Raw genomic sequence first — 19391 nt, 5'->3', positions numbered from 1 at the left:
GCTTCTTTCAGCTATCTATCTCCTCCTTGTCTTATTTGGGCTCTTGCAAATTCCAGCCTTGACTACTGAGGTAGATTTCATTCACTTTTTGAGAAGTATTTTCAAGTTCGAACACAAGCAAACTTTCAAAGGGCATAGTATCTTCCACGTCTTTTCGGCGGGTACACCAGTGTGATGAGTCGCAGTGTTGCTGCGTTCTTATAGGCGGTGGATGGTGCCAAAGTAACCTTTTGTGCCCCTTTGCCTCATTGCTACTCCCTACCCCTGCTCCTCCTCCAGCTCTTGCATCCTCCTGTCAGTTAGACTCCATGGAGGCGGGACCAGGGTAAGGGGGTGAGGGGCTAGCGGTTTCCTTTGCTCTCCCCCTTCCCGCTCCGTCTCCGTGGTCACAGTGACGGCACGGCTGCCATGGCCAGCTCTGTGGAGGACCTTCTAGATTGTGACCTGCGCAAACTTGAACGCATGGCCCAGGGAGAAGCACTCGTCAAGGCAAGTCGATCCCTGTCCCGGACAGAACAGGAGGAAGAGGAGGAGGAGGAAGAGGAAGAGGAGGATGAGGAAGAGGAGAAAAGTACCCTGCCAGAAGCAGAAGATGTTGCCCCGAAACCCTCTGATCCAGACTGGGTGGAGGAACGATTCCGGATTGACAGGAAGAAACTGGAGATGATGCTGCTCAGTAAGTGCGCAGCGTGAGATTAGGTACAACTTATTGCACGTTCAGTGGCCATGGAGTCTGTACAGAATGGTCCCGCTGTGCAGATTACAGAGCTTTGCTCTCTGCTTCTGTTTGGAAATGTTCTTATTTCTGCAAAACTTTTCACTGCAGTTCTCACCTGAAGGTGTCAGTTGTTCTTCCATAACTCGGCGTCTTTGCAGTATATTTTCTGACTGCTTAGCACATTTCCAGGCTGTTGCAGCAGTGGCCTTTGTCGCATGTGTTTCTTGCTGTTTTCTTTTTTTTGCCATTTATCTTTTGACTCCAGAGGTGATGACAATTAAATATGAAGTTTGAATGTGTAGGTTGTCATATGTTCACAGAGTAGGTTTCGCTTTCTGTCTCCTTGGTATGTGTGTGTGTGTGTGTGTGTGTAGGGGGAGGTCTCTCTGTACTATGGGATAAGTTTTTTTTGGTGGGGGGGGTGTACTTGGGAGCTGTTTGAGTCAGCTGGGTTTTTGTCTGCCCGTACAGCTCGACAGCCATTCCTGAGCCCGAGACCGTGTAACCTATAGTGATAGGGGCATAGGTCAGCATGAGAATATGTTATGGAGGGGGTGCTTTAAATCTTCCTGCCATTTAAACTGCACTTCTGTTTAAAATGTTTATTTCCATTTCAGTTAATTATTATTATTCCTTAAATTATTGTTCCCATTTATCCTTCCGCTTATCTCAAGGGAGCTTATTCGATTATGGCTTGTATAATTATCATTCCATAATTATGGCCCAGTGTTTCCTGAGCTCATGCATTTTTTGTTATTTTGTGGATTAGGGATTTGTATATTTTAAGCAGTTGTAAATGGTAAGCCTAAAGTAATTTTACAGTGCCTGAAGAACAACAAGCATTTTTCCCATTAAAAAGTTTTGAAGAAGTCCACATTTGTTCCTATGAGTCAGACCTAGCTGTGTGTCACTTGTACCATTTTTTCATGTGGCTTGAAACAAGTTTTTATGTTCCTGTGTGTTTTCAGAAGGATGTAATTAGGAACTGCTGTCTGACACTTGGTGATAGAACTTGACAGATCTGACGGATGCACAAAACGTCATTCTTGTCGCAGATATTGTGTGCGTTCGCGAGTCCTGACATTTGTTCAGATGATGTGCTTATATCTTCAGGAGTGCTTTGCTATGTCCTGCTGGTGTCTGTCAGGGTTGTGCGATAGGTGTGTCTATCACCATGTAATATCTGTCTCCCTTGGCCTCTTTCATAGCCCCTCCAGAGGAAAATGGCTTGTCTGGGGAGGAGTTTTTCAAGAAAGTAAGTGGAAATGGTGAAACTCAGTCCCACTGCATGCCTGACTTCCAGCCTCGGTTCTCCAATTAGCTCGGGATGGTTTTATGACACTCTCTGATACAGGTGATGACTGGGATCTCTGAGATTATAGGAGGAGAAAGTGTGAATATGGCACTTTTGGTCTCATTGTGAAGTCCTCTCACCAGGTGTTTCTTCACAGGTGATGATAGAAACCAACACTCAGATTAAATGGCCTTCCAAATTGAAGATTGGAGCTAAGTCAAAGAAAGGTATGATGAAGGCTGACTCTCCAGGCGTGAGAGCCAGTCATTAGCACACAATAGATGGAGTCGAGGAAAAGGGAAGTGCTGGGCCCCATTTTATGGATTGACGGCTTGGTTTTACAACATTTGTATGGAATGGACAGATCTGTTGTCTCTCTGTCAGATCCACATGTAAAGGTCGAAGGGAAGAGAGAGAATGTTCTGGAGGCCAAGAAGAAGATACTAGATCTTTTGGAGACAAAGGTGAAACCTTCAGTATTTCTTGCATTCTTCCACATTTTTGTTTTCTTATCTTTTCTTTCCAAGACATGAGTAACTTAATAACTTAGTCACTACTCAAGTCATAAACAAATATAGTCACTACATGAATACATGAACTGTTATGATTAACTGATGATGAACGAACATGGGATCAGCACGTAATTAACACTTTAGTTTCTGTTTAATTAATACATTAAGTAAGAGTCAACTTTGAGTAAAATGTTAGCAAATAATATATTAACAACAGCATATTATATAGTATATACTGTATAATAAGTGAAGTTATATCAACATGTTTCTTCAATTAATAATTTACTTATTTTTTCTTCTCAATCTAGGTCATCTAATTCATTTTTATGAATGTTAATGTAATGTGGTAATTATGGTTATGAATACAGTGCTGTGCAAAAGTTTTTACCAGTCAAAAGAAATGTTTAAAGCTATTTATTTGGGTATTAATTGCACATTTGCTCAGAATAAAAAACAGAATTTAGCATTAGAACATATGCAAATTAAGAGTAACACAATACAAAGTAGTCTTCTGTTCTCCAGAAAATTACTGATACCCAGTTGGATGGTTAGATGAACCCAGAACACCGCTTCAGTTCCCAACCTTCTATTTAGCCATTCTATTTATTTATTACATTTCACCATCAGCTCATTTAAGTGCTTAACTAAGTTAGTTAAAGAAGTCAGTGAGATATTAATTAGCTGTATGAGGTGTGCTAGTGGTCGAGTACTGAATACATGGGTGCATTGTATGGTTGCTGGAAATACTGGGATGACTTTAGCAGAGGTTTTGAAATTGATCATTTAAGCATTATTTTCTTCGGCTGCGTAAGACTTTCGCACAGTACTGTACGAATTTCTGTTTTATTAATATATTATAATTAACCTGTACCTGTATTTTATTATATTTTCTTTATTTATTCGGGTCTCAGGACTCACCATATGCCTGTTATGTCCTGATATTGATGTTCTTCAGGTGAACAAAGTAACCCTAAAGATTGACGTGACCCATACGGAGCACTCTCATGTGATTGGGAAGGGAGGTGGGAACATTAAAAAAGTGATGGAGGTGACAGAGTGTCACATCCACTTTCCGGATTCCAACCGGCACAATGCCACAGGGGAGAAGAGCAACCAGGTATGTCGCAGAGCATTAATCCAGGGAACGACATCCTGCAAGATGACACTTAGCATCTAACAACTAGGTGCTATTGTGACACCTGTGATTAGGTTTATCTTACCAAAATAGGACACTTGAAATTTCGGGGGGTTTTTTTTTCCTGTTTTACTGCCGCTAAACCTGCATATTGCTTTTTCACTTGCCAGGTGTCTATTGCTGGGCCAGTTGAAGGAGTAGAGTCAGCTAGGAGGAAAATACGAGTAAGATTATCACCTACCTACGTATCTATACCTGTCTATCTATACCTACCTACCTACCTGTCTGTCTGTCTGTCTTATCTGTTTTTGTGACATGCAACAATAAATGCACATTATGTTTTCTTATTCCTCGCATGTTCCTGTTGTCTTCCTTATGTTATTCAATTACTTTCAGGTCAAGTCACATAAAACTTCCATTCGTGTGTGAATGTATGTCTGAGAATCTCATGCAGTAGGCTTTAGTCTTCGACTCTTGCATGTGTGCTGTGCAGTGCAAGAAACAACATCCAGTGAAGAAAACAACTTGCATCCACTGGGCAGTCATGTTTTCCCTAAAGTGCTGAAGAGATGAATAAGAGGACCTGCTTGCTGACAGTATCTTTACTTGTTATTTTCAATCACATTTACATTTGACATACATGCATTAAAATAACATAACATCCACACAGACACATAACTGACAAGTGAAATAAATCTTGTGTGGTATTGTTTATGATATCCATCCATCCATCCATCCATCCATCCATCCATCCATCCATCCATATATCTACTGATCCATCCATTTTCTAGATCCAAAAACCCATTTCTGGGTCAAGGTGAACCTGGAGTCATATAATATGCTGTTGTTAAGTAAATCAAGGGAACCAGGCAGAGGCACCATGGATAGGATGCCAAACCATTACATGGCATGCTTTCTTTACAGGCTACTTAAATTGTGCTGGGTAATATGGTGCCACAAAATGCTGTATGGAACACAGTGTGCCAAAGATGAAAATGTGTGTCGACTTAAGATGCAGAAATAATAACCTCATAATACAGTCAATGACAGCAGCAAAAGATAAACATTTACACAGAAATTTTTGAAGCAGGATAATTAAAATGAAAAATTGCTACATTAAAATGCAGGGGATAGTTGTGAATTAAGTCCATGACCAGCAGAATAAGAGTTAGTGAATCCAATCTAACAGATTGTCAAAGAGCAGGCCCTTGAAAGTATGCAGAATGCATTGAGGAGTTCGGAGCTAAGACGCAGAATAAAGTGGGAAATGAGCAGGTGAATTTTAAGTCCTTCCTTGAAGGGGGCGTCTGCGGTTTTGGTGTTCAGGAGGCATGCTTTCCACTAAAATAAGGTCAAGGTTGAAAACAGAGACGAGTTTGATTTTTCTTTTATAGCTGTTCTGTCTTATGGACTACTAAGACCATAATGGGACATAGGGTGTAATAAGGTCTTGGAGAAAGCATTTTGCTGTTATCTTGGCAGCCAGCCTTATATGATTATCCATCCAGGTAGACAAGGCAACTTGAGAAACTTGAGTGTTGAAGGAAAAGTAGTGTTTCCAGTGCAGTGGCTACATAAGCATTTGTGAGAGCTACCCAAAGATGTAGTGTGTTGTGATAGAAGGAGGGAACCCAGCATACGTGTATCTGAGACTCGCGTATATTGTATTTCAGCTGTGGGGAGAAGCTCCTGTTAGGCCGTCCAACCAGAAGTATGAGCAATCAGTGCAATTTCAAGCCTTAAGCACATAGGATCTGATAATTAATGGCGTGAAATGCTACCGGTCCAGTACAGTAAAGTGTGGCCATTGTAGCAGAGTGGAATGAGGACAACTTCAGTTGAATGTCCGGTCTAGCACACAGACTACTTGTAGCTCTGTAGTTAATAATTCAATGCTCTCTGGATCAGCCCGTTGGCCCATTGGGTTCAGTGTTACCCGACGATGAGTGAAGATTTGCAGTTCTGTATTAGTAACATTGGTTTGTTCATTGGTTCTGGGCTCTTCTTCTGCACAGGACCTCCAGCCACTGGTTTTGACCTTTGACCTGCCGATGATGCTGACCTCCCAGGTCATGCCGGAGGTCAGCTCCCCTGTGGTCCAGCACGTGGCCCAGGCCTTTGGCGTGAGCATCAGCTTTCGGCAGCAGCCTAGGTTCTACAGCTGCAGCTGCGTAGTGCGAGGTCTGCAGGGGAACGCTGCTTCTGTGAAGGTCAGAGCACTAAGCTATTCCATTCCTCCTACATGGCTGCTATATTCTTGCCCTCCTGTACTTTTCTCCTTGCTCATAGATCATCCCATAGTGTGTAGAATAAGGCATCCTCCTCCGCATTCTCTTATCTCCCTTCCTACCTCTTAGCGGCCACGGGCGTGAGACACTATGTTAGCAGTCCCTCTATCTGGGTGAAATTTGCTCTCTGATCCTTGATCCCTTCCCGTGACAGAAGGCCACCTGCATGCTAATGGAGATGTTCCTGGGCCTGGAGAATCACGTTGCAGTCAGCACTCAGCTCGATATCAGTTCCCAGCAGCACCTCCTCCTCCTGGGCCACGGCGCGACCAGCTTCCTGACTGTCATGCACATGACCCACACTCAGATAATCCTGCCAGATCTCAGTGCCCCTCAGAACCCCCCTTCATTGCTCATCCAAGGAGCTCCTGACGGGGTGTGCCTAGCACGGCAACAGCTCCTGGTGAGTCGCTAGTTAGTAAGGCTGCCTTCAGGGGCGATATGGAACTATGTATTTCAGAAAGGAGCGCAGCATTATAGCGATGTTGCTGAATGCTACACTTCAGGGCTTGCTTTGAGACAGTTGGTAGAACTTGGTGTTCTTGTTCACAGACAAATTTGGAAGTGTTGAAGGTTCTATTTGGTATGTGACACATCCTGTTTAACAAGCATACATTATTTTTTGGTTTAACAACTATATTTGCCATATGGCTTCAATGACTCATTTGTTGTAGAGCACTTGATGCCCATGTAATGCATACTAGAGTTCTGCTTGTGTAAGATTAATTTTCAGAGGCAGAAGGCTACCTGTTTAGCTGTACCTATTTATTTGTTCATTGAAAAGGACTGTCTGCCAGTGTGCCTGATGTTTGACATGAGGGAGAATGGAGAGGCGGACCCTCGCAAGCTCAGTCACATAATGCAAAATTTGGGCGTCTTCATCAGCATCAAACCCAAGGTCAAGCAGACCGCCAAGGTACGCTCGCAACTTGCAATGGTTCAAATGCTGTAGTCAGACAAGAACTGTGATTGATGTCACTTTCATCATTCTTTTCTGCCTCTGTTGTACTCAATCTGTATTTTCATCAATATTCATGAGGAGTCTGAATTTTGTATATTTTTGTTCAGAATGAACTGAGATTAGAGTAATATTACATGTGTCAACAGCGATTAGAATCAAATCCAAAAAGGTAATGGCCTTACTGCAGATGAATATTCATAAGCTCCTGACTTTCCACGGACTCCACGATACAGACATGGCACATTGGATGTTTCCCTACTTCCTGAGTAGATTATTCTTGTTTGTAGGTGTGAATACACCCCTTTCTGCTGATTTGATTGATGTTATCTCTAAGTGTGAATGATTTCCTTCTACCTTAGTTGATTGATACTGTCTGTGGGCGTGAACTCGGCCCTTTCTCTTGATTTGATTGGTGTTGTTTCTGAGTGTGAATGATTCCCTTCCTCCTGTGATGATTGATACTGGCTGTGGGTATGAATTCTCTTCTTCCTTCCAAGTTGCCATGGTACTTGAGTTGCTGTCTCGTCCTGTGTTGATTGGTGATGTCTGATATGCTCCATGCACTCAGTCGGTGGTGGTGAAAACGCTGGAGAAGAATGCTGGCAACCTGTATGAGGCTCGGCGACTACTGCTCAGATTGGACCCCAGTGAGGTCACCAACGTTTCTACAAAACCCAATGGCGACATCACATTAGCCGGCCTCAACAACCACTGGCTGAACATAATGATGCAACAGCTTCGACTCTCTGATCAAGGTGCAGCCTGTCACTGTCTAAAACGGCAGCATTTCTCCATCCTCGATTTGAAGAACACATCACGAGGTTCTTGCGCCCCCTCCCCCACAATGCTGTGTGTCTAATACCTCATTAAGTTGGGGGATTATGACTGATCATTTACCTAATTTACACAGAAGCACACAAATATACACACAGCTAGACACGCATGCCAATTCAGTCCTTACTAGACTGTCACACAAGAAAACAGAACAGTGGACTCATGCAAACTCAACAAACACAGAATGCTGAAGAAATGTTATTCTCTAAATAGACCACATTAAAGTACCTACAGCCAGTCATACAGTGTTTATCCAGCAGTGGACCGTGCTGACTTGCTGGATATTATAATATAGAGGCTATTCTCTGTCTGCAGGTGCTGCCACTGCACCAGAAGGAGTGCAGGGTAGTCCACAGCAGGTGAAGACCACACTCTCACCCCCACCAGGTCTTTCGGTTGTGCAGAAGGAGTGCGTCACAATACTGAAAGAGTCAGACCCTAAGTCAGAGAAGGTGCAGTTATCCATCTCACACTCAACACATCTTATGAGTCACATGACTGTAAAATTAGTAACAATTAAAATAATTGTCATACTGATTACTTTAATTTACTTTAATTTGCAATGCAGCAATAATGTTACAATAAGTTTAAAGAATGACACCACATTACTGGTTATGGAATATTAAGAAGCTGTAGCCTTTCATGTTAATTTGACAAGTTCATCTTTCATTGCAAAGGCAGCCACATTATTTCCAATGCTTTTTGTCACCGTGTCATACCTACTACTGCAGTGTTATGCATCATTCTTCCAGACTGAACTGGGCATGGCTGGTCTTTCTAGAGCGACAAAGGGAGACATTCATTGTGCATTACTTTTCATCCTGTCACTTTCTGATTCACGGCTTTCTTAGGTTATGGAGGATAAAAGTCAGCTGAGTTCCTCAGATCCTGGAAACGTCGTGCCTGGGGGCCAGAGAAAGGCTGCCTATTTCCATAGGAGAAGTAGTCAATCAGAGGCCTTAAGAGACCAAAATCCAGAAGGAATTGCAGCCTTGTCCCACCATGTGGCAACCCAGAACACTAACAAACTGTAAGCCTGACCTTTGAGTCCATGAGTACACAAGTTGCCACCCGTTTCGTTGACCAACTGTTCAGTTAATACTAGGTCATAAGTCTACTGGAATGAAAATGAACATCTGTTTCAAGTTCAGATGTAACATGGCCTTATGTAGCACCTTTAAGAAGGTCATTATGTTAATGATGCTTTATAAAGTCCAGAGAGTACAAACATCTTGTTACATAACATGGTATTTATTTTCTTAGTGCTAATGCACTGAATGCACACAATATTTCCTGAAATAGGTATAATAACAATACATGGTAATGAATACTGAGATGTGTGTATGAAGATGAGATTGCTCTTCTCTTTCAGAATATTAAATGCTTCCTTGAACTATTCAAGGACAGAGAGAAGAAACAGTAGCAGAGAAGACACCATTCAGACAGATTCCATTTCCACAAGCAACGAGGTATGCCAGTGATTCTAGATGCAACAAAGAATAGTTCTGATTCTAGAAGCAAAACGAATACATTATTGCTTTAATACTGGAAGGACTTGGCTATGTGTAGCTATTTATAAGATATTATCACAGCCTTAATGTAACATTGATACCGCTGAGTAATATAATAGTGGACACATTTTTTTATGGTTAGAAGAATATTCTGAGAAAGTCAGTTGGTGAAATATAATCTCTATCTGCTTTTCATTATTCTTTCATCATGAGACAGTTGGTCTGATTACTTTTGTTTTTGTACTTGATTACATTTCTTGGAAGCTCAATGGCTGAAATATTAATCTGACGTTGTATATAGAAATGCCAGAGGAAACTGCATATCAGTATGCATTGAGTTTCTCTAGCTTATCTTCCGATGAATGACGGTGATAGACTAAGACAGAACACCAAATTGAAACGCTTGTGTGGAAAATATAACAGTACATAATAAGTCTATGCTGGTACAGTCTAGATTTGATGTGCGTCCAATTAGATTGGGGCTCCTTGCACTGCAGGCAATTCGCACAAATGCCAGACAATCGCCATGTCTGGAATTAAAAGCCACCAGTGGAAATGGGAGCCAGTTTGAGCACTGCAAAATTTGACAAATTGCTTTGTTGCTTCTCTGACCTTTTGCAGATAGAATTTTACATGCACCTGATTCTTCTGCATTTTTACATTTCCCCCCTAAATAAAAGGTCATAGGACAGATGATATATTTATTTTCCAAATACCAGCAGAAACCATCAGAGCACTTTAAGGACAGTCTCAAGAAATCAACTCCTGTTGATTCTCAGGTAACCTAACAACTCCTGGCTTTTGTGCTTCTCAAGTCACCTAATTTAATTTCTACCTGTTTTTGTTTGTTTGTTTTCATTGTTCTAGGATTATGATTATGAAAAAAAGAGGCTCCTGGCGACGAGAGGTACGAAATTCCCTTTGATTTGTATTATTGTTCTGGCGGATTTTTCCGCGTGTGAAGGCCAGATAGTGCTGAGGGTATTCATGCATGGTAAACAGGGTCTGAATTACAAACAGCTCTTAAACAAGTACTGAGCTATCTTTAAATCTCAGTCATTTTCTGTAACATACCAATATTCCAGTCAAAGCAGTCATTTGCTGCTTTGAGAAATAAGTTCCCTTTGCCTTGTGTATCTTACAGGCCTTTAGCTATTATTTTAGAGCAGCCTTAATGCCTTGTTTGTGATATGCTCTATATTTATTCTGTATTGCAAGTTAGGTGAGCATTGCTGGGCTACTGTGTCTACTTTATGCCTGTTCATTAGTCAAAGGAAAGCAGGCATTGAACAAAGAACACACTTTTGAAGTCAAATTATTGTAAATCCCCTCAGTGTTTTACCAGATTATGAATTATCATTTCAATGCACAATGTGCCTCTTGGTCATTGAAATCTGCCAGAAAAATTAGAAAAAAAGAAAAGGTTGTAGGGCATGTTTAGCTGTTACTCATTTGTTGGGAAGAACCAAATGGTCAGCTTGTCTCTTGATAATAGAATTACAGACTCTGCCTGGGGTGGCGCTACATGCTGTGTGAATCTAATGGGTTATGCTTACTGTGTCGTGTTTGTTATGTGCATCTGTTCTGGGCGTGGGTGCCTCTGTGGAACCTGCATGTGTGTTTGCCGATGCACGTTTCCAGCGATGCAGAAGAAGCCGGTGGAGACAGAAGTGAGGACTCCAACTGACACATGGAGCGGTCTGGGCTTCTCCAAGTCTATGCCCACAGAGGCCGTAAAGGAACTGCGATCCATCAGCCGCCGGAGCTACAAATCATATCTTGGCACTGCCACCCAACAGGTATTATAGCTGTTACAACTGAAATAGAGCCCCTTCCTATCATTTCAAATGCAGAAAGTAAAAATCCAGACCAAGATTTTATTGCAACCAACCAGTGAAGTACTCTGTGATTGTGACTCCTTATACTCAATGGATTGGTTGAAACAAAATCTTAGTATATTTACCTAGGTAGTGCCAACATTCAGGAGTTTTACTCATCATAAATGGCTATTCTCTACAGGCATCTTAATTATCCTACCTGAACTATAGCACATTGCATGTAGTGTAGATATCCAACTTGGTCAATGCTACTGTACAGCTAGAATTTTAATAGAAGTGTAAACAATGTCATTCAATTGCCCAACAGATGTTTTATCAAAACATTTGTATAGTCAGTGCTGGAATAAGTGATGTCTGAGTGCAGGCAGGAAAGGTAATACTTGTATACTTTAAAAAGTGACTCCTTCGATTTTGCCTTCCTTTCTGTCATTTCTTCTTCCTTCCCAGGTGACCTGGGAAAAATATTAAGCTGTCCAATCTGTTAAACCTCCAAATGAGCAAAGGCTTGTTTGAAAAGTGGATATAGAGTTACAGTGACTGGAAGCATTTTAGTCTGAATGCATAATTCATAAAAGAACAGTACTTTTAGAAGATTAAAGAGGATGAACAAAGTACAATGTAGGAGTCATGATTGAAACACTTACTTTATACAGCCAACCTCAGGTTGCTTCTGTATGTAGAGGCAGCACATAAGGGGAGAATGATGTGAACAAAACTTTTCTAAGCCAGTTGGTGTGTTTGCTTGTGTGCCTGCACCTTTGTATGCATGTGAGGGTGTGTCTGTGTGTGCTTTGTCTGTTGCTGTGTGTATGTTGTTATGAATGTGTCTGTAGGTGATGTGTGTGTGTGGAGTGGCATTAAGATGTTCTGTCATTTCCCAGATGTGGACATCACAGAATGCCTGGGACAGAATTCATACTGGGAGCGACTCGGAGAACTGGCGGGAAAGACGAGGATCCTCCCCTTCACCATCTCTTCTGTCACCCTCCTCCTCCTCTTACTCTTCATCTTCTTTGAGTGCCTCTTATTCCTCATTGTCCTTTAGGTCGTCGTCTCCCAGGGCCTCAACAGACAAACCCTGTGAGCTCCTTTTCTGTGATATAACTGAAGAAATGACTACCATACAATGCTGAATGCTTGTATGTGAACACGGATCTTTATAGCTCAAATTAGAACTCAAAGATGTGCTGGAAAAACCATATCTTTCTAGAATTAATAATAAGAGAGCTCAGTGGGAACAGGAGATTAAAGTGCCTTTTCTCTGTGTTGCAAAATAATGAGGTATATTGTGAAAGCTAAATTAATTATACATCACAAAGATTTGAGAGTTACATTTTGAAACACCCCTTCGAATCAAAGCTTATAACTAAAAACACATATGATCCGCAAGTCATTGCTTGGTGTCGTGTCATTGACCTCATACCCTCTCCTCCAGCAGTGGACGGCTACTTTGAGCGTTCATCTTCAGAGAGCAGGGCAGGGCCGGCGACTCACAACCTACCTGAGCTTTTAGGCCAGCTGGGCCTTAGCAAATATATTGAGATCTTCCAGCAGCAGGAGGTACAGTAGTGAATCTGTCATAGTCCTAGTTATCATAAACCATGAAAAATGCATTTGCATTTAGTTTTCTTAGCTGTATAAAGTGAATTTTTTCCCATTGGTACAGCTGGATGTTTTACCGGAGCAATTTGTCTTAAGTGCTCTACTCAAGGGCACGACGGTAAAGGCCCTCCTGGGATTCGGGAAACTTTAGTTTACGAATCCACATCCTTAACCACTACCTGGCGAGAAATTTCTCCGCTTCATGTGTAAAGGACTAAGAAATCTCCCATCAAACTGCTACATCCATCATTATTACTGTCAAGTGTTTTTTTTGCCAGTTTTGCTATAGCTGTCAGTTCAAAGAAAGGTTTATTCCGTTAAGTCATTGCCCTAGTGGACTGTTCACATCCAGAATACCTGCCTATGCGTGATTTAAAAGGGGGATTACAGGGAATCTGTAAATAAACTGGCTTGTAGAATTCCCTAGAGAGTGTTTAGACAGAAGCTCGCAAGCAGCGTGGTGCAGGCACCACAGAGATCCCAATTTCTTACCCTAAACCTTGCGTGATTCTCATTATGTGTACTTGACCATAGTTGTGTTCTTACAGTATGTATCCATTTCATGTCATCTTTCATTGCTGAAGACCAGTTCCAATACTAAAAACAGATGTATATTGAATAGTAAAAATCTTCAGATGTCGTTTTTGCCCTGCCCCCACTATCAAGGACACCTTGGTTGCATCCTTGCCAAATGAGTCAAATTCCATGATTCCATGTGTCCTTAGTTTGTTTTTGGGAGGCAAGTTAGCAAGACTGGTCTTGCCAAGACGACAAGTATGATCTTTGCATTCTTGGTATTGAGAAACACCCCTTCCCTTCTCTCATAGATCGACTTTCAGACCTTCCTGACCCTGTCTGATGCTGACCTAAAGGAGGTTGGTGTTTCCACATTTGGTGCGAGGCGGAAGATGCTCTTAGCCATATCCGGTGAGGCACTGCGTGGGGACGGAGATGAGACATCTCGGGCGCTTCTCTTTGCCCCCCTTTCTCGGGGTTTGCTCTGATGCATTTCTAAAATGCTTTTCATCATTTCTAAGTTTCCTCATGTGGAACGGCGCATTAGAGCGCGCTTTGTAAAATGCTACCGTGAATCATCCTTTATCTCCACTCTCTCCATATGGGGCACAGCCCCGATCAGTTGAAAAGTCATTTATTCACTTGTTTATTTATTTCTATATTAGTTGCCCTCGAGTGCTTTATCTCTCTTTAATCACCATGTTTACAGCACAGCGCCCATACTGTTGTCCTTTCATTGTCCCTTTGTTGCTTTGGATCCAAAGTTGATGATTTCTAGATGAATTTAGAATAAAATTCATCATGTTGTGCTCGCCTCGCGACGTTGCGATCTGATAACGCTCAACTTAAGGCATTAGATGAGACATGTGGAAATGGAGCAAGCTATAGTTTTCTTCAAATGCATTGCAAGATGGAAAATGCCATAGTAGACCAAAATTGTGCAAATTAAACAGAAATTAGTTTAATTATGGGGGCTCTCCATGCATGCTCGCTTATCTCAATTATGTGAGGAAATAAACTTTTTTGACTTATTTTTAACTTCTAATAGGGGCTATTGGGGCATGGGGGTGCAGTGGTTAGCACTGCTGCCTCACACCTCTGGGACCCGGGTTCGAGTCTCTGCCTGGGTCACATGTGTGTGGAGTTTGCATGTTCTCCCCATGTTATCATGGGGTTTCCTCCGGGTACTCCGGTTTACCCCCACAGTCCAAAGACATGCTGAGGCTAATTGAAGTTAGTAAATTGCCCGTAGGAGTGCATGTGTGAGTGAATGGTGTGTGAGTGTGCTCTGCGATGGGCTGGCCCCCCGTCCTGGATTGTTCCCTGCCTCGTGCCCATTGCTTCCGGGATAGGCTCCGGACCCCCCGCAACCCACTAGGATAAGCAGTTTGGAAAATGGATGGATGGATGGATATGGGGCATCAGCACAAGACAGAAGTTTACAGAGCGCCATTGACTCAAAATAGATATTTTTTCTGTAAATGGAGATTCTGTAAATGGTAATGAAAATTTGGAGCATGTGTAATCCACTCTCTCATAGTCTTCAACGGAGACATAAAGTAATGAAGTACAAAAACTTTATTAAATAGTTTTTTTCCGGATTTATACTTTACTTGAATATTTTAAGGTGTTGTTACTTTTATTTTCATTTCACTACATTTCTGAGCCAAATAATGACTTTTTACTCTGATACAATCTGCATGGCCATCATTAGTAACAATAAAATAACAATTCTATTGCTCTCATGACATGAGGAGCTAATGATATGGGGGCAGGTGAAGTGAAACCAAAAGATGGTTTATTGAACTCAAAGAACATAGACAGGAAATAAACAAGATCATAAGGGATCGAAATAGGAGGAATAGAGCAAGGTAGGGCACAGGCAACACAAGGGTTCAACATCCATGACCAGACTGGGGCTAACAAGGGAAAAAGGTGTGTAAATACAAGGACTAACGAGGGGTAACAATTAACAATTAACAATCATTATACTTGGTTCATCAGGGCCAGTTTAGGGAGGAGGCAGGAGGGTCAGGCTTGCAGAATAGGGCAGGACCACCGGACAGAGCAGGACCAGACAGGACAGGATGCTCGACACAACTATGGACATGGAACATGCAGGGGTCAAACCAAGGACCAAAGGGAAAAGAGAAGAGAACAACACATTGATGAAACAGATCAAACACGGGATGGAACCAGACACCAGGAACACACCAGGGACTGAAAGGACGAACCTTAAACATCAAAGGAGACTAGGGAGCAGAAGAGACAAAGACAGAGACAGACAGAACACACCACACCAGAACAGTGCAGACAAACAGGGGAACAACAGAGACAAAGACAGAAACACCGGAGGAGATAATAAGAGATGTAGGCCAGGGTAAAACAAAGGCAGGACAGGGCACTGGAACAGGGACTGAGGCGTCATATACAGAAACAGGGGGTATCCAGGGAGTCTGCCATACCCTGGGGAGCTGGGTGACCTTCTTAGGCCTGTTCACTGGCGCGGTGGAACCTATCCAGACTGCAGCAGGGCCATAGGCTGCTGAAGGGCCAGCAGGACAGGAGCAGGAGTGTGTCAAGGGGTCTACAACACAGGAGAAGGAGGGTGCTGAGAGAACTGCAAGACAGGAGCAAAGGTGCTGAGGGGACTCAGCCTGCCTGTCTCATGGACCTCAGTTGACACCAATGGCTGCCCCGGGACTTAGGATGGGGTCAGCCTAAGCCTCCAGATCACTCCAATCCAGTCTGGTGGTGACCGGCGAGTTGGGTGTTGGACTGATGTCGCCACCAGCAGTGAAGCAGGAGGCAACATGGAGGCAGCATGGAAGCAAAGACAGGCTCCGGAAACACAGCAGAGGTGAAGAAGGGTTCTATAGGGCCAGACTCCTGGGCCAGACTATGGAGGCATGCTGGTGGCCTCTCCTGGGCCGGACCCTAGAGGCATGATGGTGACTTTCCCGGGGTAGGGCTCCTGAGGCACTGGGTCTGGCGAGACAGTAGCTATAGGCACAGCCCGTTGTCTTTGCTTCTTTTTCCTCCGACTGGAAACGGTGGGCGGAGCTCCTGCAAACTGCGGGGAGCTGGCGGGCAGAGCTGCAGGGAATCAGCAGGCAGATCTCTGGCAAGCTGTGGGGAAATGGAGGGGTAAGGCGTGGCTCATCAAGGCCATGTTAGGGAGGAGACGAGGGTCAGGCGTATAGGACGTGACAGCAGTGCTGGTTTTGGGACCAAAGCGTGTTTAGGGCAGCCTCTTATGTAGTATCTCACAGCAACCTCACTCCACTGTCATGCTTGCTTCACTTGCTAAGGGGATTGAGGGACAAAACAAATTTACATGGGCTGTGTCGCTAACCTCCTTAAAGTGGAAGGGTCAACTGGAATTCTTTATTATCTATTATATTAAGGATATTTATTATCTTTTCCTCAGAATGAAAAAGTAATTCCGCTGATCTGCAAGCTTGCAAAGTTTCTCTGCTACTCAGATTTCCTTTTTGCACTGCGTTACAATTTTACAATGCCATATTCAAACCTGCCTTGTGTGAATTTAAAAAGATAAGTTTTGTAAGATCAATAGATTTGAATGTATAATATTTTTTACTGAAGTACTTTTAAAACTAGGTATTTTTACTGGATGATTTTACTTTTACTTGAGCCAATTTTTGTTGTGGCATCTGTACTTTTGCTTAAGTATGAAAATTGAGTATGTTGTCCACCACTGCTCTTCACACATTTCCAACTGAGGCCCTGCTATTTAGATACAAGCAGCACTGTGAGGTGTGAAAACTGCCCTTGCTTTGGTGCCCTCAGTTTAACCAGACAATCTATGTTTCTTCTCCTTATCTCTCTTCAGACCTGAAGAACAGCAAGTGGAAAACCACAGATCCACCAGTTGTGAAGCCAGCCTACTTGGAGGGTGGAGCCAGTGGCCGCCTGCCGCGGATCTTGGATGCCGATGTTGCCATTCGGAACAGCCGCTGGTGAGGGTGATGTTTCCACCCCAACTTGCAGCTGTCGGTTCACTCCTTCAACTTCCCAAAATCCAACTGCGGATCAGGGTCACAATAACTTCTGTTTTTCACCTGGGTTACATCATTATGCTATGCAATTTGGTCACCACAGTCATCGTAACCCATAATGCACCTGTGGAACACCAACGTTTGTTATCCACTGCACACTTCCCATTTATTCCATTGTCAGAACTTCCTCAAATGTATTCTGAACTTTTTATAGGAGTGGGACTGGGATATGTGGGTACTTATCGCTTATTGGTGACCAACTGGAAAAATATCTCAACCAAAATTAAGGCCAATGCTCTTCTCAGATTCTTTCCTTGATTATGCTGATATATGTTTTGTGTCTTGATACAAGTGACCTTGATATCATGCTTCCTTGTGCATACGTGTTGAAAAATATGGAAAGGCCTGGTCTGATAGGGATCTTTGAAACACACATCATACTTGTGTGTGCTATGCAGAGACAATGTGCTGTTCCTATATTAACTGTGAAAAAGTCTTAGGCCAAAAACAGTATGTTTGTCAGGCCATTAATTATTTATTTGCTCAGAAAAATGCTTGCTGTTTAGAATTTATACACAAAAATTGCAATACAGTAAAAACTAACGCTACCTACTTCTCTTCTCCAAAAAGTGGCATATCTTGTTGAATGACTAGGAAAGTTAAAGAACACAACTTTGCTAGCCAAACCTCTGCTTTAGGGCACCTCAGCCATTCCATGTTTTATATTCATGCACTGTCAGAAAAAAAAGTAGCAATTTGTACCTTTGGGAATGAAATTGTCCCTAGGGCAGTATATACCCTCAAGGCTCTGCCAGTTGTACCATAGCTGTAGGTAAATGTACCTTTTAGTCTAATTTAAGGTATAGAAATGGACTCTGAGGAACATTTTTGTACCATTGGGGTACTTTAATGTTGTTTGTACCTTGGAGTACAAAACTGTATCAGGGCTGTGCAAATTTTTGGACAGTATGAGGTCTAAATGGCAAAGCTGACACACTTAAACATAATTTTCTTTGCTGGCTGAAGGCTTTTGCACAGTAATATACATCTAACAAAGATATACATTCTTATCCACTTAGTCAAATCACATAAGCATGGTTTCCATTTAACTCACATCTTATGTGCCTTAATTAATTAATTCCTCTGACAGCACCGGAGGAGCCCCAGAAAAAAGTGGGCTGGCCTTAACTATGAAGGTGACCATTGTGTCAGGTGCTCAAAGAAAGAGAAGCAATGGTGGTAGGTTCACTTTGTGTTACCAGGTTTAAAAAATAAAATAGTCAATACTCACTGAGAAAAATGGAGGGAGGAGGCATCTTATCTTGGGGGGGCATGGGTCAGTCATGCCGGTCATATGTAGTTTTGACCTGCTTCCATTAAGACTCAAAGATATAAAAAATATAAAGAGAATGGGTAGGACCAGTCATGGTATGTAAATCCGAGCTCCATTTTCTGTACATCTCCACCAATCTGAAAAGGTGGTGATGAAATGTATTCTAAAAAACATTTTGTATATCCAAAGTTAAAATTAAAGGAATAAAAATATATCGGTTTTTATCAAGTTCAAAGGGCTAGCAATTACTTGTTTTATATTTATTGCTTAATTTTTGGTCAAAATCTTACCTATGTGGTGATCATATGCAGTGCGCAATGGGTCAACAGTCCACACTGAAAATCAGGGGAAATCGCTATCCTTCAGAGTATAACCTTCCAAAACATTCATCCACTCACGGAGTCCTAGCCTACCCACTCCTCCGCTATGTAAATGACAAATTGATTTCTACGGAATATGTTAAAACATTTTTGTGGCTTTTCCGAAGCAACATCTGAGTTTATTTACTTTTTCTTAAAGAAAACTTTAGATGCATCCCATCTTCCAAAATGTTATCTAATAAATATTGTTTAGTGTCACGATTAGTGCAGTCTACTTTAATTATCTGTCGAGTGTACAAAACTTCTAAATAAAGACGAAATAACAGGATCTCAAAATTCTCCTGAATTTTAAAATCCTTTTCACCGCTAGAAGGCGTTATTGCCATCTCCAGTTCTTATAAATGAACGTTTATTCTTTTCGGCTTTTTTTCCTCCACGTAATCTTTAATTAAATTTCGTCCTTAGAGAAAGTCGTAGTGTCATACAAAGTCTGACTACGGCCTAATAATA

The 19391-nt window shown here is 42.2% G+C and overlaps 1 protein-coding gene across 2 annotated transcripts; it reads left to right on the top strand.

The window, feature by feature from the left end:
• The first annotated feature begins 240 nt into the window (after positions 1-240).
• bicc2 (bicaudal C homolog 2) lies at positions 241-18800 on the top strand. 2 transcript variants are annotated; one of them, XM_049029724.1, is made up of 19 exons: positions 241-676; positions 1927-1973; positions 2170-2239; positions 2397-2476; positions 3480-3641; positions 3830-3883; positions 5675-5869; positions 6102-6350; positions 6732-6863; positions 7477-7663; positions 8058-8194; positions 8594-8772; positions 9115-9211; positions 10121-10160; positions 10895-11052; positions 11973-12171; positions 12530-12651; positions 13521-13620; positions 17063-18800. In XM_049029724.1, exons 1-19 carry the CDS (start codon positions 409-411, stop codon positions 17191-17193), a joined length of 2607 nt encoding a protein of 868 aa, XP_048885681.1. In that variant the 5' UTR covers positions 241-408; the 3' UTR covers positions 17194-18800. The 2 variants fall into 2 exon arrangements, with proteins under 2 accessions (XP_048885681.1, XP_048885680.1); XM_049029723.1 differs by having other exon boundaries at positions 12527-12651.
• The last annotated feature ends 591 nt before the right edge of the window (positions 18801-19391 follow it).

Source organism: Brienomyrus brachyistius, chromosome 10 (genome assembly GCF_023856365.1).
Source record: "Brienomyrus brachyistius isolate T26 chromosome 10, BBRACH_0.4, whole genome shotgun sequence".
NCBI classification, from domain to species: domain Eukaryota; kingdom Metazoa; phylum Chordata; class Actinopteri; order Osteoglossiformes; family Mormyridae; genus Brienomyrus; species Brienomyrus brachyistius.
This window is presented reverse-complemented; position numbering and strand designations above follow the sequence as displayed.